This window comes from Phaenicophaeus curvirostris, chromosome 1, assembly GCF_032191515.1.
Source record: "Phaenicophaeus curvirostris isolate KB17595 chromosome 1, BPBGC_Pcur_1.0, whole genome shotgun sequence".
Classification (NCBI taxonomy): Eukaryota; Metazoa; Chordata; class Aves; order Cuculiformes; family Cuculidae; genus Phaenicophaeus; species Phaenicophaeus curvirostris.
The window spans coordinates 52440861-52466265 of record NC_091392.1 but is presented as its reverse complement, the minus strand read 5'-3'; the positions used below and the strand labels follow the sequence as shown (position 1 = coordinate 52466265).

Here is a 25405-nt window from a genome sequence, read left to right as displayed (position 1 = left end):
CTATTTAGTCATGTATAGAACTATGTTGGAAGCAGGTTTTTGTGTCCTATTTCAAGTCACTTTGAATAGTCTCATTATTCATATTATAAACAAAATAAACTTATCGAGAGAGAGAGAGAGATGGAGAGAGATTCTGCATTACCAGTATAAAACCATTTGAACTAGCAATCTTTTTCATCCATATCCAGCCAATGATCATGGTCAGCTGGGAGCAAGGAAATACTTTTTCACAATGTTTGAGGGATAATTTGTTAAGATACTCCAATATGAGATTTTCCTTACTTGATTAGTATTAATCAGAAGATTTTAAGCACATGGAAACAGAAACATATACCAGGTTAGTAAAACAGTCCAATAGTTCCAGTGCAACAAAGACTTTATTGTCGTAACTGAATAATAATACTACATTGTACAAGGAACTCAGAGCTGTATGTAATAATTTTTGACATGTATTAAACAGATGGACGTGTTTTGCCTTATAGTATACCTCAAGCAGTTCACATTCAGATTATTTAAGTCACATTTTTCCTTCTTACTCATAAACTAACATATTTCAATAAATAAATCAAATGCTGGTAGTTATAAATACTAAAATCTGTTAAAACACTGACAGCAAATATACATATTGTATCCAGTAGGAGTAGAAGGTGTTTTGCCAAAGCAAACACAGTGGGCTAAAATATTCAGAGTGCAGATCAAATAAAATTTAAATAAGCAAAATAATAGAAGTATCAGGCCTCCTTCAGAGCATTGATTTGTCAGAATCTATTCCATTTCAGGACTTGACTGTTTCTGGATTTTCTATTCAATTTATATGGTTAGTAGAAAATTGCAGAAGAAAACTTTCAGTGCCAATTTTTACTTATTAATTTATATCACATGTGCTCCTTTGTTTTGAATGAATAGATTAAAAAATCTTTCCTTTTAACTGGTCGTGTAGTGGAATAGCAGGGAAAGGAGTGAAGGCAGGACACGTGGTGCCCTCACTAAGAGCACTAGTTTATTAAGAATTGAACACAAACCATCAAAACAGGTGTTTGCAACTCAGGAAAAAAATTACTGTAAGGACATTTTGGTTTGCTCTTTACTGTCTGCAGTCTGAATGCATAGTATATCAAAAATAGCAGGAGGCATGATCCTTGCCCCAAAACATTCACATTCTCAGTTAGAGATATGATACCCTTCAGACACAAAATATGCCTGATAACCTGATGTGAGGTTAGTTTCTAAGCAGAACAGATATCTTTATGGCTTTCTAAACGTTCCTTTCTGTATTAATATTGATAAAGCTAATTAAAGAAGCATGTGCTGAAGGAGACTTAAGGAACTTTGATGGCATGACACATCTGGGGAGGGGTGAGGAGTTTTCCGAGTGAAAGGCAAATTGGAATGAATCTTCATTGGTGACTAGAATTCTTAATGAATCTAAAGAGTAAGTCTGGGAGAGCATGCAATCTTCTCTCTGACAAATAGTCTAGGCAAATGTTTTATAAATACCGTTCTGCTCTGTATTTGAGTATATTCTCAGAACTATGAATATCTAGGGTTGAACACTTCAGCACAGGGATTTTATAATACTGAAAATCCTTATCTTTTCAAGTCAGCTCTTTGTCTGTTTCATGTAAATTAATTTGTCTTTCAGTTATAAAAGTCATTTTCCTTGTCACCTAATGGAAACCCCTATGTACTTCTACACATCAAGCCTGTTAAAACACTGTGTTAAAAGTCTCATTGCCTTTGCACAGGAGTTTTAGACATCAAGCACTGTGCTAGCTAGCACAGTGCTGACAGACCTTTGCTGGATGATTCACTGCAGGGGTTGTCTGGACCTCTCATTGCTAATGATGGGCTAGTGAGACTAAGAAAAAAGAGTTAGTAAAGGCAAGTCAGAGAGGTTTTGCATGTGTTATTTGGATTGGGCAGCTAGCTAGCCCTTATAATAAAGAAGCAGAAATCAATTTCTGTCTTCTGTGGAGAACTCAGAAAAGCTTTTTACAGTGTAAAACAGAAATACGCAGGCATTCTGGAAAAGACCAGCAACAAGAAAAAAAATGCTCACCCATCAAGTAAACTCTTTTTCTTTTTTACTCTACCCTATTTTTCAAAATGAGTAAAGTGTGACAGATGATTATAGGCCTCAGGAAGAAGAATAAGAGCTGAAAGCTGATCAGAAAGCAGAGTTATTCCGGATATTTAAAGCAGTAATAAAAGATGGAGTCTTTTGATGGCTTGGTAGAAACGGCAAGGCAGTGAGGATGTTGGGAGAGAAAAGTGCTAGAGAAGGTGGCTATATTTACATCAGTATTGTCAGGGGGTGGGGTGTGTGTGAAGCAATATGTCAGCTGAGAGAATGTTGTCTTTGACTTAGATAGTTGATTAGAGATCAGAGAAAATTCAGAGTAACTGGAAAGGACACCTCAAATGATGATGAGATAACTGCCTGACACAGACCAAACGACATGGAGAAACCTAGAGAATTAGCATAGCCCTCAAACATAAAGAGGCAACCAACCCCTTAGAAATGACCATGGCAGCTTTGGTGTAGTGCTATTGGTTTTGGCGTAGTTTTTCACATTCTATTTTGTGTGCTGATTATATGGGTGATGGTCAGAATTCTTTTTGCTTGTTAGTTGTCACGATTGGGCTATCATGTAGCTGAGTATCTGGTTTTATATCATTTACATTCTTCTGCCTTTTTGTGCATGGGGCTTTTGAACGTAATGGGGTAGAAAAACACTACAGTGTAATAAAGAGTACGTTCTTTTAACTGTTGTTATTCATTTGTTCTTATATCTCAACAGTGCCAGTATAAACATTACTCTTTGCAGCATTAAATTTTACTCTTAGTGCATACAGTCAAGTGATGTGTATAATTTATCTTCCTCTGGCATTTATTTTACTTCCTTTTTAGTATTTCTGTGATAAAAAACTCAGAAAGCCTGTCACCTGTATTGACCACAGAATACCTGTCTCTCCCCTGATGATCTGGCCTTCATGGCCACCTTTTCTAAGCTGGAAGGAAGATCACCACTGCCAGAGATAAAAATAATCTTTTTTTCCCTTGGATTTTGGACAAAATTTTCCAATTTGTCTGCCTAAAACTAAGTGTTTTAAAGTTTCTAAACATTTTATTACATTTCTTCCCTAGTCTTCCTGATGTTGAATTTTCCATATATGGATTATTTGTAGGAATTATCTTGGTTCACAGAGAGTCTAAACATAACTTAGATTTTAAAATCATATTGCATTTCCAAAATAATTCTGGAGTTATTCATACCTTTGAAATTCTGTATACTGTGCATGAAGTAGAGGAAAGCTTTCATATCTCAGGAGCCATATCTGCAGCTGACTGACCAAAAGTCAGATGAACTTACCAATCATCTATATTTTATATAGTAACAGCTGGTACCTGCCTTAGTAAAAGATGAAGGGAGAAGTTTCACTCAATTAAATGAGTCAGTGATGTTTCTTCAGGTTGAGATACCATCCTAGAATAACAACAAGTGGTAGTTGGATATCTTGGAGTCCAGTCACCATGAGTGTTAGAGTCACGGGTTTGTGGCAGATATGATGATATGTCTCATTATATTCCAGTCTCCAAGAGCTTTTACAGCAGTGACATTCTGTTATTTAGAAACAATACTGTTCCGGTTTTTTACACTTTTCTAAATATTGTGATTTCTCTGAAAAAAATATATTGCTGAAACTTCGATTGTATGCATCACTTTATTCTTTATGTGTATTTCAAATCATTGCTTTCCTGTCTAACTTCATGCTGGCTAAAAAAAAAAAAAAGAAAAGAAAAATCCACCCTGATTTCAATGTAGTAAGGTTTGGAGAGGACTCGTGTTCTTTGCTTACAAATATTTGTAATATTTATATGAGCAAATAACCCTTCACAGAGTTAGCAAGTAGAAGTCAGTATCTGAAGATGTCTGCAAAGACATTTTAATGTTAGATTTTATGTTGCATGTCAAGAAAAAAATGTATAATCAAAAGGGTGCTTTTAACAAAAGTTTTCATATTCAAGATAATTCTGACATAAATCTAGTGTAATTTAGTGTCAGAAGTCTTCTGGATCATGTTGTTTGCAAAATGTAGCCAGCATAACCAACAGAGACAGTTGCCTTGAACATTAGGAGGAAAGACTGAGAAATCTTTTCAGCATGAACTCTCAAAGCCCACAGCAACATTGAAATGACTTGAGATCATGGTGAGGACTTCAATTTTAACACTAGTGATTTATGGTGCAATGAACTTGCCTGCACTCCTTTAGAAAATAATTCAGAGAGATTCATAGCGAAGAGTAGACATAACACATAGACTTCTAAAAGTAAGCCCATTGCTTACACCATAAAAAATACTAGTTTTGTCTAGGAATTCTTAAAGAAAAAAAAATCTAAATTTTAAGATTGCTTTCAGTTATTCAAAGGTACTTTGTTGTTAGACAGAGCTTAATTTAGTCTGCAGGCATGGAAATGTTTATGTACATAGGCATCATGAATTACCTGTGCTTGTGCTACCACACTGATGAGGAGTTCTATCTCCACTGCTGCTTGTTCAGAAGTAACTCTGTGAGATAGTCTTTTTTTTCCTTCTCACCACCCTCCTACATTAAACTCTAGTGTAAAATATAAAATTAATTACTGATTGATAGTATTCAGACCAAACATTACCTCTGTTAGGTGTTTTATAACTAGAGGAAAATCTCACTCAGAGGTGCTTTTTATTGTTCATGGGAATACTTTTTATAAAAATGATTGCTGTTTATATTTTGCAACATATGTAGCATATGTAAGATTCTTTCTACAAAATACAAAGGAAAATTACCTTGCAATCAATATCCTTTACAATTTATTTGCTGCCTGCTTTAGTCTGGTGTCCTTATTCCTCTTTATTTTTTTTTTTTCGCTTAAGTGTACTTCCCTTCCTCCACTCAGTTTGCTTTCAGTATTATTACTAAGGGTTTGAATGCAAAGGGCAATATGGAATGGATTAACAGAGGCTACAATATTCTGGTTTAGTCTTATTTTACACTTTCTCCTGCTGTTCTTGTTATTGTCATTCTTTTTTTTTACTAGTAAACCAGTCTGTGGCTGGTTTTCCTTTTTTATTTCCTGGCAGAGAGAATAGGAGAGAGAAGCAACAGTCTAGAGGGGATTTATTGTTATATGTAATGCTCCAGTTTGCTGTCTTTCTCCCTGCTGATGCTCCTGTATGAGCAGCAGATTGGCTTACTGCTGTGCTTTTTGGATCTTGAAAGAAAGAAAATCTGATATCTGGGATGTTGGTTTCCTTTTCATACCGTTCAGCAGCAGGGAACATGACCATTCTTTTTCCTCCTCTGTTCCCACAGACCATAAACAGTTCAAAGATTTTTTCACCCAGACATTTCTTGTTTAATCCGTGTTACCCTTTATGGTACTCGGTCTTGCAGGATACTTTTGAACTTTGATTCCTCTGTGATATCCCTCCTTTGTTGTAGTTAAACTATCACTGTCATCAGATTTACTTGACGATTCTTTCATCTCCTTTTCAGTTCTCCTCCCAGGTTATTTCATTTCATTTGAGTGAGTGTAAAAGCTTTCTTTATAAAATAAAAGTATCTCTTAAGCCTTTAGTATGGACTCTAATTTTTCAGTTATTTCTCTGGTATGTGGTAATGTACAACACGTAAAAAAAAACCAAACCAAACCAAACCAAACCAAAACAGAAAAACTTCAAAAACAACAAAAAATGACACTACAGCAGGCCTTTCCCTTGCTGTTTCTCTCTCTCCCCCATTCTTCCCAGTAATGAAGAAAGCAAGTGCTACATTGCTAGGTGCAGATGTAGTTGCTCATTTACCTCTCTTTTCTATAAATGAGCCCAGGCAAAGAGGTCTGAGGTTGGATTAGGTCTTTCAGGCTGCTGCCTTTCAGGCAGATTTCTAATCTAGCTGAGAAACCCATGGTAGGGGGCTGGGGGGGAGGGCAAAGATCCTTATGGCAAGTGTAACAGGTGTGCACACTTTGCAGGTGTCTGTACCTGTTGTGTCTGCAGAGAGTAAAAATGATAAAGTCAAGAATATATGATGATACCATTTCTGCAGCGTTGTGGTCTAAATAAGTTAATGTGATAGAAACAGATGGAGTAGGTTTTATAGAATAAAGTAATTTGTGAAAATAAGTGACGCATTGGAACATGTCAGCTATTACCACTTTTTTTTTTCAAGGAAAAAATAACAATTGCTAATAGACACTTCTCAGTGAAAGTACTGAAATTAAGAAATGTGCCCATATGTTGCCTTTTCATGACAACATTTGATAGACAGCGTCATGAATTTTGTTGGACTTCATCTGGATGGCTAACTTGTAAACCAGTTCTGGGGACCATAGACATTTTTCATTTTCTCTGCTACAGCATGTTTCAACTTGTTAGTAAGTTTTCTTTAATGTTCTTTTGAGACTCTGGAGTGTGTCTGGATAAGAGCAACAAAGCTGATGAAGGGGCTGGAGAACAAGCCTTACAAGGAGCAGCTGAGGGAACTGGGGTTGTTTAGCCTGGAGAAGAGAAAACTGAGAGGAAACCTTATTGCTCTCTACAACTGCCTGAAAGGAGGTTGTAGAGAGCAGGGAGCTGGCCTTTTCTCCCAAGTGGCAGGGGACGGGACAAGAGGGAGCCTCAAGCTCCACCAGGGGAGGTTCAGGCTTGACATCAGAAAAAAAATTTTCACAGAAAGGGTCATTGGGCACTGGAACAGGCTGCCCAGGGCAGTGGTTGAGTCACCTTCCCTGGAGGCGTTTAAAAGATGGGTGGACGAGTTGCTGAGGGGCATGGTTTGGTGATTGATAGGAATGGTTGGACTCAATGATCCTATGGGTCTTTTCCAACCTAGTGATTCTGTGATTCTATGATTCTGGCCTTCATTTAAAGACTTCCCAGGTGTTTCAGCTTACTTTCAGTACTTTCTTTTCCACTCTCTGTAGTAATTTGACAGTATTTCTTGCATATATTTGAAATACTGAGGCATGTAAGGATATGAGAGTTAAGAATATATGCCTTGAAACTTTTTATTTGTGTATGTTCTTCTGAGATTTCCCTTACTGCTTCAGTTAATAATTAACAGTGTCTGGTAAAAAAACTCCTGAAAATCTGAGGAATGTTATGTCAGTTACTTATTGAATTAATGCTTAACAACTTTCTGCACATGATCCTCTGGAGTCATTACTCCATGTGCTGTACCCATACAATGGATATATCATCAAATAATAACAAGGCATAAATTCAACATAGTGTCAGTTGAAATTTCTAGGTAAACTTTTTAAGTATGCTTCAAAATTCTAAAAAAACAAATTTTTAAGCTGAGGGGAGGGCAGTATTTTTAAAAGTATTTTGAAAGAAAACATTTCAATTCCATTTGTAATAAGAAAGATAAGAATGTTGGCATTTATTTCAAGCTGGAAATTTTAAATGCCAACCAGCTCTATAAATGAATACAGAAATAATGTAAAGCAAAAGTGAACAATGCATAGAAGTAGTTTGTACAAGAGTCCATAAAAGAATTATGAGAGAAGTTTATGTGATAAATCAAAATATAGATACGAATAATTGGCAAACAGCATTTGTCTTGTAGTGAGGGGTTAGCTAAATACATGTTTACTTATCTTCACATATACTTCAGATATTAAGTAAATTAGTAGAAAAATATTTTTTGCATTTAATTTACATGGTTTTTATTAATGTTATTAATTGCTGTATGAGAGTAATAGTATACAACAGATTATAATAAACATAGATAAATAGGTTATCTCAAATCTGCACAGTGGTATCAAGTATGATGGTTAGGATGTTTTATCTTGTTTCAGTACTATTTTGTTCACACGTTATTTGTTCAGTAATGTGATTTTGATTCAATTAGACTAAGTAAACACTTTCAAAACAACAAACTGATTGTAAATAAGTTTTAAAATTGTCATTGTCATTTTTCCATGGTATCCTGAAACTACATCAGTGATGGTTCAGCAGCTAATATAAAAAGTCTAGATAATATAATTAACTAGTATAAAGAAAGCAATTTTTGAACTGAGTTATTTGATGTAATGAATTGTTAGAGTAAAATAAATTTATTCAATGATCTGCAGAGGGGCAGGTGGTCTTGATCTGTGTTCATTTTATGGCTGATTGAGGAAAGAATGTCATTAAAGCCATTAAACAAAGTAATGTTCTTTGAATTTGCTAGAAGACTTCTGTATAAATATATTTTGACAGTAATAATACTACAAAAGTGCTAATGAAAACAAGCTTGGTTTCCTCTCAGTTCTTGCTAGGAATATTGCATCTATACATTGCTATAGACTCTACCATCCAAAGGACAGTAACTGCTTTTTAGGACCAATATTCCTGTATGACGCTCTTTGAAATCCATAACGTTTTAAGTGACACATAGCAAAATGTTTTGTTCCTAGACTGCATAATATAAATTTAACCCATAAAATTGCACTTCATCAAGAAAGTTAATGAAGGTTGGACTGCTTTGGTATTATTTTTTCGTGTTATAGGTCAAAATCAAGTCATTTTGGTTTTGCTTGTTATTTTGCCTATTTTTTTGAGAAGATATAATTAAATTTGTATGAAACTATGGCTTAGCTTATGCTGGAAAAGGTTAGTGTGACTATCTTATTATAATGAGGCAATGCTAACAAGTCCTCCTAGTGAACATACTTCTTTCCTGAAGTCATTTATTTAAAACATACATCATATCCCTGGGATCATATTTAAAGTACAATAAGTGTGTGCTGGATTTTTTGTTTTCTTCCTTGTATCTATATGCATACCAGGGCTTTTAGCAGCACACAGATTACTTCAGCAGAAAATGTTTCTAATGTAAACTTAACCAGTATGTAGTCCAGACTCCAAGCACTTCCTAGTACAGAGAATTTGTAATTTATTAGTGCTGCTTCTTGTCTTCAGCATGGTCTGTTTTGCAAGTGAAATAGGCTTCAATTAAGTTTAAATGCTGTGTAAATTTAGCTAAGACTTATACCTGCAATTTGGTGACTTTTAGGAGTTGTATTGTTGCAATTTGTACGTGAATAATGATAATGTCAAACTAAAGCTATTTTCCTGTAGTATTGTGCTCTACAGACATTTATTTCTCTATGTGATGCTACATTCTGGAATCTCTTGACATGCATTAATACTAGTCTTTCACTTTTTTTCATAACCTGTCTTAACTACCATAAAAACATTTGTGTTTTTCCCTTCCTAGTTGCTTTGTAATTTTTAAAATAGTTTTTGGTTTAGAAGTTCTTTAGATGGGGTCTGCATTAAAAGATAATATAAATAATGTCACTTCTCTGTTACCAGCGTCTGTCCAATGGCTCCATAGACTCAAATGATGAAGCCAGTCAAGTTGTTGAACTTCAGGAACTACTGGAAAAGCAAAACTATGAAATGGCACAAATGAAGGAGCGTCTGGCTGCACTGTCTTCTCGTGTGGGAGAAGTAGAGCAGGAAGCAGAGACTGCCAGAAAGGAGCTCATTAAAACAGAAGAAATGAACAGTAAATATCAGAGAGATATTAGAGAGGTAAGGAGTTCACCACGCTCACCTCCTATTTCTTGACTGCTGCTCCTGTGATACCCAATACAAACTGATAAAGGCCAATTCCCAGGAAGGAAAAGCTGAGTGCTGGTAAAAGCAAATGGGAAACACAAAATTTACATTAAGAAGTAACACTAGAACTATCTATATAAACATGTTCATAAAAGTTGATGTGTATATGTGCAACGCTAATAGAGGACGGCCAACTGCTTTGTGGTTTAGCATTTCTAGAGTGCACTCTGGCAAGTTTTCAGCTATTTCAAGTTTTTAAAATGAACTCTTTTAAATAGAGATGCTGGTCATGTAGATAGTCTGAAGTACATTTTTAAAACTCCTATGCTGTTCTATAAAAGTGTTATTTATACAATCAATTATAATACATACTCATGTGTGTTAACTTCATTGCCCCTGTTATAATATGCTATTCCCTTCTCTCAATAAATGGAAATATAATTTGATTTTCCTTTTCTTTCCTCCTCTTAAATTTGTCATGGCCCTTAGTATTCTCCAGAATATCTTCTGTCATGTGGAGCTCAAAATATGTGGATGGCTGGTTTCTATAATCTGTTTTAATATTTGGAAATTAGACTGGTTTTCTTTCTGTTACACTGCTTTCTACAATATATGTATTTCATGTGAATTTGTGTGTGTGTGTTTGTATATATATATATCTGTATATATATGTATATGTAAGTATAAGTTCTTCAGAACTTCTGATGCTTGACAAAGCTTCCAAGTGTCTTCACATCTTTCTATTCTGTTTCTTTTTAAGTATTGTATCATTTTTATCACCTTAGAGAAATTACTTTGCACTAATATGTTTCTCCTTTCCCCTGCTGCTAAGGTTTTCTAACATTTTCATTTAATTTTTGACAAATATTGCTGTTTCAGGGACACCTGATTGCCTCTTGCTCTTCCTCCCTTAAATATCACATTACACCATCTACATGCTTACTTGCTTTCAGCTCTTTGCTTCCTAAGCAAGGTGGCCACTAATATATTTGCATGAAGAATAATTAGCAAGTATCAGTGCAAAAACTACTGCAAAAAGTATCTGTAAAGGCAGAAGTGCCTGTTTTCATTACTTCATATTGCCTCTATTCAGAAAATTAAATAAATGCTCAAGGATAATTTAGAGCTATGTAACTTGAATAAATTATTGGCTATGTTATGTACCCAACATTGTGGTTACTTGCTTTCCTGAAATTTCAGGACGTGTCATCTGATGTCTAGTATGTGTGTTTCAGAAGAAAATTTTAGCAGGACCCAAGAATGAGAGTATAAATGTGTATGTACCTTTTTTTCCCCGCAACATTGTGCTATGTTTCTACCGTTATGTAACTCTATCAGTTTTTCTGTTTTCTGATCAAGCCTGCTGTTTTTTAAGAAGCAAATAAGTAAATGTGAGCTGTGTTTGCTATGGATTTTTCCACTGTAAAATACAAAAACTAGAAAATATACAAAAGATGTGAATTGTTTCTGTTTAGTGGTTACAAGAAATCCAGAAGGAAGTAAATTTTCTTTAAAACAGAAGAATTACTGCTGAGCATACTTTATACCCCTGTCTACTGTTAGCATGAAAATTAAACTAGTTTACAATTACGTAGCATTGTAAATGCATGCCTCTTGATTTTTATTTTTATTTGTCCCACTAGGCAATGGCACAAAAAGAAGATATGGAAGAAAGAATAACTACACTGGAGAAGCGCTACCTCAGTGCACAGAGAGAATCCACCTCCATACATGACATGAATGATAAGCTAGAAAATGAACTTGCAAACAAGGAAGCCATCCTGCGTCAGGTGTTGTATCTCTTTTAGTCATTTGCTTTCTTTGTACACAGTGAAAAATAATGCAGAAAAAAGGAGGCAGATCTACAGAGGCTATGAGTATAAACCGGAGAGAGACAGATTTAGGTTAGATGTAAGGGGGAATTTCTTCACTATGCCTCACGGTGGTGAGGCACTGGCACAGTTTGCCCAGGGAAGTTGTGGCTACCCCATCCCTGGAGGTGTTCAAGGCCAGGTTGGATGAGGCGTTGAACAGCCTGGTCTAGTGGGAGGTATCCCTGACCATGGCAGGGGGTTGGAACTAGATGATCTTTGAGGTCCCTTCCAATCCAAACTATTCTATGATTCTATAGTAGGAGGTTTGCATTAGATTAATTTGTTAATTTTTATTCAACAGATCAGCTGATCTCAAAATACCCAAGTGATCCAGCATGTCTAAGCTTCATATCAGCTACTACAACTGTGAATAGCGAACTAATTTGTACATTCAACATTCTAAAATAACTGTGTTTTCTAATATGGTCTTACAGAAATGCATGTTATCATAACCCATAAGTAAAGATTTATCTTTGCTTCCTATATAATGATTTTCTAAATTTTAAACAAAAAAATGAAACAGTAGTCTAAGTAAAATAAATTCCCTTCTGCAAGAAAGATCAAAATTTGTATACAATAGATTTGAATGATTTCATATATTAACAATGTGTAGATAAATTTTACAATGTTCAATGATCCTTGAATATCTTTTTGAAAAGAATATAACATGATTGTGCAGTTTCCTCTCATGGTAATTTGTTTCCACGATGATTCCAAAGGTGAAGTGCAAATTGAACAGAAAAAAATGGTTTGTAATTTGAAGAATACAGTGTGAACTTAAAGATAACATGAAATTAAGATAATTCAAACTCTAAAAGATGAAATTGCTCCTCAGCTTCAGTATCAGACTATTTTGTTTTCACCTAGCATGTCTTCAAACAATATAAAATGCTACATAAGAAGTAAACCTGGAAAATATGATAATCTCTGCTTCTATAATTCTATGCAGATATATTGGCACACACGCACACATCCTTCTGTATGTGTGTATATATATGTATGTAACTACCTCTTCAGGAAAATTCATGCATCAGAACTCAAATGCTCCAGCTTCTGTGACCTTCCTTTGACTATTTTAAGAGATATCACTAATTGTTAGGAGAAAAAAAAAAACAAATTCCCAACAATGGAAAAGTAAAGTACATGCATCTGAACTTTTGTTGCTGTCATTGTTGTGTGCAGAGGTCAATAGAACTAAGCTTAGAATATATACGGGCAGACTTAAACTTGATTTGCAGCACTGGGTGTGAAAAACCTATCTTTTCATGCTTTTGAAGGATTAAAAAAGAATCTAATAGAACACTCATTTTTCATTATTGTCTTCTGTTACCTGGAATGAACAGGAAAGCAGTAAACAACATGCTATTAGAAAATACTTAATTGTGTGATCCATCTCAGTAGACCAGAAAATACTGCAGTTATCAAAAGTCCTTCTGTTTCTTTTTGATGGTTATCATGGATCAAACAATTTCACTTGTGTAAAATGGGACTTAATTGTAGGTTCAAAATGAACAATATTTGCAACCTTAAGCAAATGGCAACTAGGCTGTGATCATGAATGAAATGTTAGTTTTCACATTTCCTAATATATGTTCGACATTTTTCAGAAAGCTGCATTAGTCAGTGTGTTCAGAAACTTTGATGGGAGTTCTGTCCTTTTGGAACTGTAATTCTTCATATTTTAGCTATTTTTTTTTTTTTGTGATATGGACTCACTATTTCCATTTAGAAAATTCTGCTTTTACTGGCACCAATACTTTATTTTGCTCAGATAAACAACATATTGATCAGAGGAGCTTTTTGTACTTTTTTCTTAGTGCCATTTTACAACTTTTTCTTCACCTTTATATGATCATTGAGCCTCAAATCACTCATCATTAGTAAGACTGGCAGCCTATATTGTTCCATGCTTGAGTTAATACTTTTCCAATAATTTCTCCTAGGTTGCGGGGTATCTATGCCTGTGTAGAGAGGTTTGATTGCTTCCCCAATACCTCAGAAACTGAAGAAAAATCTTAATTCTGATTTATTCTTTTATACCTGTTTATTTATCTTTGGCCTTCAGTTGGAAGATAAAAACAGACAGTTGCAAGAGCGCCTAGAGCTGGCTGAGCAGAAGCTGCAGCAGACAATGAGGAAGGCTGAAACCTTACCTGAAGTGGAGGCTGAACTGGCTCAGAGAATTGCTGCTCTGACTAAGGTACTGCCCTGAGACAAAGACTCACTTCAGAAGGCCCATTGTTTAATTCAAATTTGCATCCTGATTCCTCACCTCAAGGACAAAACAAAAGTAGTATCAAACCGATTTGAAAGTAGAAATTTTTTCCTGTTAAGCATGTCACACTAGTTTGACCAGGAATGGTCTCAATGCAGCATTCGTAATTCTTACCTTTTTGGTAGCTGGGAAAAAGCAGTTATCTGTAAACTATCCTAGACTATATTTACAAAGGAGTCATATATTTCCAATACATATGAGCATTATGCATGCCAGGAAGATTCATTTTACTGCGTAAAAGTTTCTAATTTAAGGTGAGAAGGGTGGGGGAAGTCCCATTCCTACACTTTGTGGATGTTTTCATACGACGTGTATATGAAACAACTATTATTTTCGTTCCAGTAAGTGGTATAAAATCACATCTTAGTGGCATCTGGGATTGTAGGTAGAACACAAATGAAGACAACTTGCAGACATGCTTACAAGGCTTATTTTGAATGATTCTTTGTATCGTGTGTTTGAAAAGACATGTGAAACCCTGAGAGGACTTATAACTGGTTTTTTTTGATAAATTTATTGTATCACAACTTTCTTGCAGAAAAAATAGCAAGATAAAAGTAATTTTTCAGTAGTATGCTTTTCATATTTGGCCTCTAATACTATGAGATGTGCATTTAGTTATTACAACAGCTCAGGTATTATCAACTTCGAAAGTATGTAGACTTATAATGATAATACATTTATTCTTCATCCCTTAAAATCAGACAAATAATGAAATATATGATTAAGAGATTATATTACATATGATTCTGGTTTATCTAAGCTTTCCTTTCCTTGTCAAGGAATGTTTCTAGCTATTTATGTGCTTAGCCATTTTTATAGTTGATGGATTTTTTTCAGTTCTCGTGTTTTTCCATTTATAGTGAAGCAATAAGTGTTGAGCAGCTCACTACTGCAGTCCAGTTTTTAAGTAATTTAGTCAAGAAGTAGAAAGAAAGAGAAAGTTTTAGGGTTTTTGATGTATTGGGGTTTTTTTTTAATTTTAATAAGACAAGATCATTATTCAGTAATGAAGATTTTGTGCTGTCCACTTTAGGTTTGTATGAATGGGGGTGGGAATTTGAAAGAGAGTCTCACAATGGTGGAGAAAAAGAAGAATAAGCAAAAACAGAGCCACAAGAAATACCAAAAAGAAATCATTGCATTGTTAAAAGAACTCATGTGTACATAAGAGCAGTCCCTTGGCATTTTAATTTTTCTTTCAGTTGTTTCTGATTCAACAAATAATTACATATTGTAATTCCCTCAGTAGCTTAAAAATATTGTTTTCTATTTTAAGAGGATTTTTCCTGAATAATTTCTCCAGCAATTAGGCACCAGTAAGTATTTTGCAGTCTGAAGCATGTCTTGTCTTGAAACTGCATTTTTCCTTGGACATATATTAACGACAAATATTGTAAGAAGAAATCCCATTTCAGCCATGCAAAGCACTCAGGAACTCCCATGAGATACTGTTGTTATTGTGACCATAAAGCTGCAGTATACATTGCTGTTTGTCTTACATTATTTCATGGAATATGGTTAGAGAGCTGTGAACAGAGCTGACGCTCCACCCCATTTCTCTTTGATGTACTTTACCAAAGCTTTTGCCAAGCTGGAAACTCTATATTAGACTATAGTACCAGTTCTGTTCATTTCTCTGTGATTACATGAAAAACTGAGGGAATGAACATTATTTAAAGTTATGTCGTTCTGGAATATATTACATAAAAAAGAATGTCAGAAATTGGCCAGTAGTCCAGGTAAGCCTATGTCTTACATAGAATCTTTGCAAGCTGTAGAGCTTATTACAGTGCTGGTTTGATAGCTCTAAAGTTTTAAGTCCAGTAATTTTCATGAATTACATAAATGTAGCTCAGAACCAAGGACGATGCTGTAGTCACTGCAGCTTTGAATTAGCTAGCTGGTATACTGTTACCACACTAGCTATTCAGTGAAAGCTGCAAGACTTAACTAAAGGACTGAAAAATTCTTAATTAGTTTTGCCTTTGCTGAGCTTTGCGCCAGCATATGTATTATTAGTAAGGCTCAAATTAGCTGGCTTCAGACTACCTTAAAACCATCTACCTGAGTTATGATCACTGCAATGTCCATGTATACTAAGTAAAAGATGGGGCCCTCAGAACCAACTAGTTTTGCACTGCAAAAAAGTAAAAACTGATTCTCGGTTCTTTTGTTCTACCTCAATGAGAGTGGCTTCTCTGAGATTAATGGGGTTACAATCATATGAAAGAGGTGAGTTAAGACTAATACATTTTACATGCTTTCTAAAGGGAAGTAATCATAACTCTTTCACTGTGATATAAGATAAATTATTTACATGTGGTGACAAAGCATAACAAAAATGTTCTGGATTTTAATGTGATCCACTTCCCCCACCCTCGCCCCTCCCCTCAGTTTAAAATATGCATGTTACAATTCTGCATTCAATTTATTATACTCTTCCTCATAATAAATCTGGGTTGGGATTCTGCAAAAGGAAGATGGAGAATGAGATCCTTCTGTGGTGTCAGTTTTTGAACTGAGTTGGTTTTCTTTTTCTATATATATGGGCTAGTGAATGTCTTTTGCTACTTTTCCATGCCCAAACTAGTTCATAAGGAGTGAACTTCCAAAAGTTCGGACTATACAGTGAACTCAGATAAGTACCCATAAATTTACCTGAATCATTTGAAATTTTCTTTGGCTTTGTTTTCACTGTGTTCTGCCCATTGGGTGAGTAACTGGAGGGTTAGTCAGCCTGTGGCAGACTAACCTGGAACAGCATGATCCCATATACTGTGCTGTCCTGCCTGGCCATTGCACTGGTATCTGTCTGGTCATGACAAGTAGCACAGCTCCTGGCATGTATCCCAAGTTTTAGATTGCCATGACTCATTGAGCCACCTTGTACTCACCCTCACAGTATTGATGTTTGCCTGCTCTAGAGAAGAGGCAGTTAGTACTAGAAAGAACCTCCCTCTGACATTAACTAAACCTTTCTTTATCCTGTAAGATGTTTATTTTCCTCAGAAGGGGCAGACATTGGCGCATCTAGAATCTTCCCATGGTTGGTCTGTCAAACATAGTTTTTCCTTGCCTGTATTCAAGGAGAGATCTAGTGGAGATAACCAGCATCTGCCTACTTCCATTTGCTCACTCCCACTAGTAGTCACCCCACCTCTGGTGCTTGTGCAGCAGAGGTACCATGTCACTTCTGTGATCACAGAACAGCAATCAGCATTTTACTCCATCATTCCTATATGTAGGCCACCAGAAATACCAACAGTGTTTTCTAGCTGCATTAGAGAAGCAGTGACATGGAGAAGAGGAAACCATAAACCTAATAAACCACATGTAGCATAGTAACATATTCAGCTGATTTTAAAGGTCATAAAAAAATCAGACAAGCAGGACACAATGTTATTTTGTGACAATGTGGGGATCTGGTTTGCATTAATAGGGAAGAAATTGCAAGAAAGGGAAAAGAGAAGGTCTGTAGTGGAAAGGATGCAAAGAGTGAAAGAAGTTCTGCAAGAAGTGGACGGGGTTAAGACGGGGTTCTTTCTGAGAACAAGAGAGAGAGAGAAGAGTATGTGTTAGCTGGAAAAGGAAGTTGGTAAATCCTCTTCTGGAAGAAAAAAAAGATAAAATCTTCTATGGGGAGGGAAGCCTACAAAAACTCTGCTTTTGCAACACATTACTGTCTTCTCAAACCACCTCCTCTTGTGCTTCTGTTTCCACAGAAGATTTTGTCCTGATAGGAGGAAGAAGCAAAAGAAGCAAGTTTGATAGAAGTAAATTGGAGAACTAGCTTACTAAACCTATGAGATGTAGATAGTGGGGGAATGAGGGAGGTGCAATGTGTGGATATCTAGTGACTGAAAGGTTGGGTTTCAGAAAAAGCAGGGACTTAAGTCAACATATTTGGTCGCATTTATAACAGGTTAGAAGCAAGCATGTGAACAAGTAGCTGATAACCTCGTGAGGTGTTGTGACTCAGTCACCACGTTCACCTATTTTCACCTTCAGTTGCATAGCTTGATTCAATAATGCATTCTTGAATAACTTGCTCATTCAAAGGACAGCCAAATGAATGTATGCCATAAGATGACAGCTGAAAATCTGGAGACAGCAGGTGTTCAGAAGTGAAGGTCTCAAAACTGTGTAAATTGGCGTCTACCATAAGAAAAGTTTAGATTTGTTTCCGCAGCTTAGCCTGAGGAAGAAAAAAGATAGCACCTCCACTATACAGGTGGTCTCTGCATCTGAAATTGGATTTTTTTAAACTAAGATACAAAGATCTAGAAAATGTGCAGTGCCAATGGTAACAGATGATGTGAAAGCAACAATTTTTTTGTGGGCGCATTAGCAGCAGGAGGAGCAGCAGAATTTTAACAGGGTTAGAGAGCAATAATACAAGCTACTTCGGTATTCCCTCAAAGCACAATTTTCTTGTCTCTTACTGGCTTATACTGGCTATTTCTTTGCTATTTCATAGCATATAGAGTGCAAAGTGAGCATGAAGACTCATGCTGGTATCTCATAGGGGTCAGACATTCTTAGATTTTGCCCATGTATTTTTAATCCAGTCTAATGCACAATTTCACAAACCTACTTATAGCTGAATGTGCTGGGTAAATGCTTTAAATGCTAGTTGCTGAATACTGCACCACATGTCTTACTAATCCTTCTGTACAGAGTACTAGCAAACAGGCATGCAAGTCATATATTAAAAAGAAGAATGTAGGGTAAGGTCTGCCAAGCAAGTCATCACTCAAGTTCCACTCTTGAAAAATGTTTAGCTCAGTTAACTCTTAGCAAAACAAGCTGAAGAAATCCAACTTCTTTCTGTTTGTGAACCACAGAGTCTACAGTTCTCCTTCCTGTCTCACACGTATCTGAAATTCTGCTACACCACTAGTGTCTCAGCCTCTGTCTTGTGCATCAAACCACAAGGTGGAGATGGAGACATTCAGCATTTTTATAGTAGGCTCCCAAGTCTCCCAAAAAGCCGATTCCAGTGGGAATGTCTAGGACTGACTAAGACACATGGAGAATAAAACAGTCAACCCTAACAATATAGCCTGCTTAAGTCTGCACAGGAGGCACTTGCAGATTCCTTAGGGAATAGCTGAATTGCTAATTTTTTTTGTTTTGAATGGTCTCTTTGAGACCTAGGTTGGGACCTTCCTCAGTTTAAAGGGAAATGACAGGTGTTGAAACCCCCATTTTAGGAGTATTTTCCAGGTGGGCACACCAGGAGATGGAAGGGCTGCTCTTCTCTACTGTAGCTTTTTATCTACAGGTGGCTTTCTTCAAGCAGGAGAAAAAGGAAGAACGTACGTGTGTTTGTGTCTCCTTAGCCCTTAGAGAGGACATCCTTTGGATACATCTCCCTGCTGCCAGGGCTTATGCATTTCGTATGAAAAACAAGTGGTTAAAAACCATAAATAGCATTGAAGCCCAGGGTGGTTACTAAGGCTGCACACCTGTGTTTGTTCTCTGCCACACAAGCAGTTGAGCCTAATTATTTAACATCTCAGATATAAAGTAATTTAGTTCTTTTAGAGTAATACAGAATAACACTTTATAGAGGAAACACGAAATATTCAAATGCATTTTAAGGGTTTAGAATAATGACATTTATTTTTATTTTAAAACATATCGAATTTTAATTAATTTTAAAATCTCTTTATCCTGCCAAAGAGATGTAAAGGGGCATGAGCTTGGAGATTAGCTCTGTTTTCTTTTTTGCAGGAAAATGAAGCACATGTTCTTTGAGCCACATTCAGGAAAGTGGGTTTTTTTAATATTCTTAGTGAAATAATTGAAAACCATTATGCAAAAATATTTATATTTATCTGAAGCATACACCTTACTGAATTATTAAAACAGTAGGAAGTTATGAAATAGCAGAGTTAGGTAGCTATAAAAATCTTAAGCGATTATGTTCTTTCAATAATGTTTTCTATATAAGTCTTCAGATAATTTATAATTTTGACAATTATTTTATTCCTCTTCCAAATAATAGCTAGGCCTAATACCACAACTATTTTAGGTACTGAAAAAGCTATCTTCTGCTAAAGAATAAAGTATGACATGGTTTGGACTGAAAATCTATTTTTTTAGTACAAAAATTAAATGTGAATTATATAGCTAGCTAGACTGGCTTCTAAACTGCAGGTTATGACAGACAGTACCACATATCAAAATACTTAAATGAATTCCCCTTTGAACCCTGAAGTATTAGTTTGGTTATTTTCATCTTTTACATTAACCTTCAATTAACTGTACAGAACCAGTGAAGGTTAAGTAATTTGCTTTTAAAATTTACACTCAGCTAGTGAAGCTTCTAGTGAATTTTGTAGGATGATACCTATGATGAATTCTATAACTCATTCAGGGAAAATGTTTTCAAAAAGAGGTAGAATTTCTTAAGCCTTCATCATCAGCTGAGAGCTTTGACGATTTCAGATCTTCTCTTGACTCATGGGAGCACATTAAGGGAAGACCTTGAACCAGTAACTCAGCTAAGACTCAAAAAGGGAAAAAGTTTATCTTCTCTAGAGAAGGAACATAAAGCTTGGTCACTATGAGGAGGTGATAGTTTGATCTGGTTTTCTGCAGTGGCAGGGACTGAACTTTTTAGTCCTATCTTCCTATCTATCCAACTGGGAGACAAAGCTGTGCATTAACACTTGTACTGAAATAAACTGAAATGTAAAATAAAAAATGTATGGTAAAGAAAATGATAAAGGGATTGTCACTTATCCAAGTCACGATAAACAGACAAAGTAGTTCCAGTTAATGAATAAGTTCAAATACATCACAATAAGCCTGCTTCATGATCGGAAACAGTAACTACAGTTATTTAATGAGCTTAGTTACAAAGGATACTGACTTCCCCTTATATTTTTCAAGAATATATGTTTTGTGAATATACTTACTCTGAAAAGAACAGTACTGCTCATCATAGTGAAGAGTTGTTCTTGTATTTATACAAAGCAAGATTTTCTCACATGAATGTCTTCATATCGAAAGCTGCAGTTTATATTTATAAATCTCTAGATTACAAACTTGTTTTCTGTATGATATTTTGGACCTGATAATAGTAGTGAGTTTAAGGTACGGGTAATTTTAAGTTATGATTCACATCTGGAGTTACTGTGGTAACTATTCCTATTTGTTTAGAAAAATCATTAGTGGACAATAGTATGAAAAAGAGTCTCACTAAAAAAACACAGTTGTAAACTTAGTATTTCTCAAAGCCTGCTCACCTACAGATGGAGTTCAGGATTGCTTTTTGAGAGAGGGTAAAGCTGATAGAGAGAAATAGAATTTGACAAGCGCAAGCTCACTACTTAAAGTCATCAGTAGCACTGTCTATACACCTTATGCACATTCCTATTTCCATAGCAACAAATCCATTATAGCATTTCCCTTTCTTTAAGGATTTTTTTTTTCATTTTGAATTAGAACATAGACTTGTTTGCTATGGCAATAACATGAACATTCATGTTTTGCAACAAATGGCCTGATGAAGGTCAACTTCTCTCAGAAGTAGTAATGAATATTTGGATGGATTTCCATTTCCGTACTCAGTAATGACTTTTCATTCCTATTAATGATTTTTTGTTTATAGGTTCTTCTTTTATCTGATGACCTTGATCTTCCAAAGAGATCCACCAGGGTGGATCCTTTCAAAGGGATGAAAACTGTATTGTTTATTTGGATGAAAGGGCTTGTGTAGTGTATTCTGAAATGGAATACTAAAGCTTGAGCTTCGTCTCTTTTGACGTTCTTTTCTGTTTATAGAAATTAGGAAATGTACCATAACATTGCACAGTTCTGTAACTGACCAATCCATTAATTTAGTAATTATGCATTGTTTTCATTCCTAGATAATGATAGAATTATAAAAGACTTTCCGACATTGGCCTTGCAGAGTCCTGTTCTGGTGTTTATTTTGTCATAATTAAAAAAAAATATATAAATCCATGAGATTAGACCAAACTGCTTTGAATCCACTCTGTAGTAATATGTCATCAGCCAGCCATCACTAACCTTGGACTTCCATGTGTAGGTTGATAGCTTTTTTAGCATTCCATTATTTTCAGTTTCTCCACATCAACTGCATCATATTCACTGAGAATCAGTGTAGTTTATTCCACATAAAAATCTGTCAGTTCAAAGTATTAAATTTCAGTCACACTTTTCTTTTAAGCATTCTGTGCTGTGTTCTGTTCAGTGTCAGTGTCTTTAGTTCTGATTTTTCAATTTTGTCCCTCTCCTTTTCCTTGACTTGTTAGTCTGATCCAACCTCTTCTACCTCATCTGATGATTATCAATATGTTATGGAAGCTAAACTACAAGAAATGATCTCCATACGTAGGAAGGTAGTCCTACTGGACTTTACTTTCTATTGCTAAATAGAATCCATCTGATTTGTTTTCATTTTCTTTAACTTACTTTACTTTTTTTTTTTTATTGATAATCAACCATCGTGCAGTTCAGTGCTTCAGGAGCTTACAATTTTACAATGGCAGGTTTGTGTTCAAACCATGCACAGTCTGCATGTTACATTTGGCTGATTTCATTGCTCATAAATGACTCCAATGTTTTGCTGATGCTTGGATGTAACAGGCCTTTGTAGCTGACACATTTCAAGCAATGCTGTTCAGCTGCCTGTTTAAATAAAGTTTCTTTTCGGAAAAATAAGTTTGCAGTTAGTAGTAGCTTGCTTTATGTTTTGTTTAAACTTTACTGAGATAAAGACTTAGAAAGCCACTTCAATTACAGAAAGAATCTTCTATTTTTTTACAGGCAGAAGAAAGACATGGAAACATTGAGGAGCGTATGAGACACTTAGAAGCTCAACTTGAAGAGAAGAATCAGGAACTTCAAAGAGTATGTGCATTGCAGACAGCTTCTGTGCACTTTTCTTTTAATTTGTCAATATAGCACTACATTATCCATTCCAGCACACAAATCTATCTACTAGTACACGTTTTATTTAAGGCAATGGTAGCAGAATCTTCCCGCTTGACTTAAATATCTTTACATACTAGTTTGCACCTAGTTGCAGCTTTCAGAGTATTGTGCTGATACAAAAATGAATGCGCGTTAACCAGTAACTGTGCCTACCTTTCCTGTGGAATTTCTTTAAATGGCTACAGTTACCATAATTTTTTTTTATTTTTTAATGATGCAAATCTGTACTGCTGATTTTTGTACCCTACCAAGCTGTCTCTTCTATTCTACATTAAAGGCAAGGCAAAGAGAAAAAATGAATGAGGAGCACAACAAAAGATTATCGGATACCGTAGACAGACTTTTGACGGAATCCAATGAGCGTTTGCAGCTACATTTAAAAGAGAGAATGGCAGCACTTGAAGAAAAGGTACAGTGCAAAGGGCAGTGTAAAGCCCAGCTTAATAAAGATTCTTCTGTGTGAAACTTGTTCTACTTTTATCAGGGTGAGACATCATGCTGATTTTGTATTGTGAAATATTTCCACGAATGTGGTCTAACTTAGACAACTTAGACATTCAATTCTTAATCCAAGAGTGTGCTCAAGAATCTTTCCAGAACTACTGTAAACTGGATATGCTGAATTTTACGACTCCCTGTTTTATCAGTGGGGTGTCTGAGCTGGTAAAGGACCAGTGCTCAACACAGTGTGAGGCCATGAGAGGAAGTGGATGAGAACTGAGGAGTCACCACATTTTGGCTGTGCTGTCATTTCCATATTTTAGCCTGCTGATTTTACCTCACTTCCTCTGGGAAGAGTAAAATGATATAACCACAGTACAAAGAGCATCTAGCCTTGAAGAAGGAATGTTATTTAGAAGTTTTCCATACATGAGACACAATAGGCCTTCAAAACTCATATCCCATGACGTTTATATTCACCCTCCTTTATCCCTCCCTCTTCTAGTTATTTACATTCAGTTTGATCTGAGGAGAATCTTTCACTGTCTTTCAGAAGGGCAGCTCAGAACTATTCAGAGGATATACTTCTGATTTATATTGTTGAACCAAAATATTGTACAAAGTAAGGCATGGGCCTCCCAGATGAAGAAACTGGGAGAAATAGTTGTGTATAAGTGTGAAAGTTGCTTGGTTCAAGGAAAATGCAAAGTTGTTGCTGTTCCTGAAAAAAAAAATGGTCCTATGTACTTGGATTATTTCCAGCATTTAAAATTTAAAATATACTCAGACTTGAAGCACTGAAGGATATTAATTTTGAAGTCTAGTGAATATGGTCACTTATTACTTAAATTTGTTAACTTGTAGATGGAGGTTACATGTATATGGTGATATCTGATACTTAATGTATCCCTAATTTCTTTCTGTTTTGTCTGTATTTTTTATATTGGTTTTATTTCTAGAATGTTTTGATTCAAGAATCTGAAAGTTTCAGGAAAAATCTGGAAGAGTCCTTACACGACAAGGTACTACAAAATATTGCAATTTTATCAATTTTTATCAAAATTTATATATGTATCATCTAGGAATATGTATATGGTATGTTAATTACCTAACTAACATGTGAAATCTTCCTGGCATCAGTGATAATTTCTTTAATCACCCAGATGTCTTAACTAACCTTTGAGGTTCTCTAACAGTTGTTTTGAGCTCAGTTTATGGTTGAGATCCTAGCCGCAGGAAAGTAATGCTAAAATTCATATTGAATTCACTGGCTCTGAGGTTTTGGATCTATCAGTTTTGATTGTGAAAACTCTTGCTAAACAGAGCTGTATGCATAACTGGTTAGACTTTCATAGTGAAGACTCTAATTCCTTGATTTGATGCAATTCTTCTTAACAGGTGCAGTGGCATTACGCTAATTATAGCTGGAAGTGCCCTTTCTTAATTCATTGCAAATTAAGCCTGATATTGTTTAGTGAATCAGTCAAGTTAATTATAAATATTTATTTCAATTCCAAACATTAGGGTTTTTTTTTTTTAAGTTATGCTTGCTTTGAGCTCAGTGGAATGCACCTTGAGGTTCACAGAGTGTTTTTGTAATGTATAAAATCTGTTTAGAAGAGATTGTATGGAAGTTAAAAAACATTTGATGATAATATAATTGTATCATATAACATCCAAAATCAAGAACTTTGAGAAAAATAACAAAACAAGTATCTATTCAAATAAAATGTTATTTTTGTCTTCATTTAGATAACCTTGTAAAAAAGCAGAGAGATTAAAGTCCCCAAAAGGAGCTTGTAAGGCATTTTAAATAAATGATTTTTTGTGCTGTATTACCACAGTTATAAGGTGATTCAACTATTTCAAGATCAGGATCATACTTCACCATCAAGTTAGATGATAAAAAGGCCAAAAAGGACAGTTCTAAAGCTGTGTTAATCGAAACAAAAGTTTCTATAATTTCACTACCGAAGACTCTAAACTTGAATTATGGATACCAGTTTTCTCTGTGTAAATAAGATATTTTGCTTGGTTATATTTTTGAAAATGTAGCTTTATTGTTTTAATGGTATTAGAGTGGAAGTGAATACAGTTGCTAATTCTTTTTCAGTCTGTTTTCTGACTTGAATGTACATATCAACAACTGACAAAAATGAAAAATATGGTATAAAAATCTGAATTTCTATTAAAATTATATTTGCAAAGTTATTTTTCTTTACTATATTTATTGGTTCTTGTTTAA

At 35.3% G+C, this 25405-nt stretch overlaps 1 protein-coding gene across 9 annotated transcripts in view; it reads left to right on the top strand.

The window, feature by feature from the left end:
• Window positions 1-25405, top strand: part of PPFIA2 (PTPRF interacting protein alpha 2) — a 324302-nt gene that overhangs the window by 250477 nt on the left and 48420 nt on the right. For all 9 annotated transcript variants that reach the window (XM_069858273.1, XM_069858284.1, XM_069858303.1 and 6 more), the window contains 6 exons: window positions 9349-9570; window positions 11241-11387; window positions 13537-13671; window positions 22552-22635; window positions 22997-23128; window positions 24120-24182. In XM_069858273.1, coding sequence (XP_069714374.1) covers window positions 9349-9570; window positions 11241-11387; window positions 13537-13671; window positions 22552-22635; window positions 22997-23128; window positions 24120-24182 — 783 coding nt within the window. The remainder of the gene's footprint in view (window positions 1-9348; window positions 9571-11240; window positions 11388-13536; window positions 13672-22551; window positions 22636-22996; window positions 23129-24119; window positions 24183-25405) is intronic.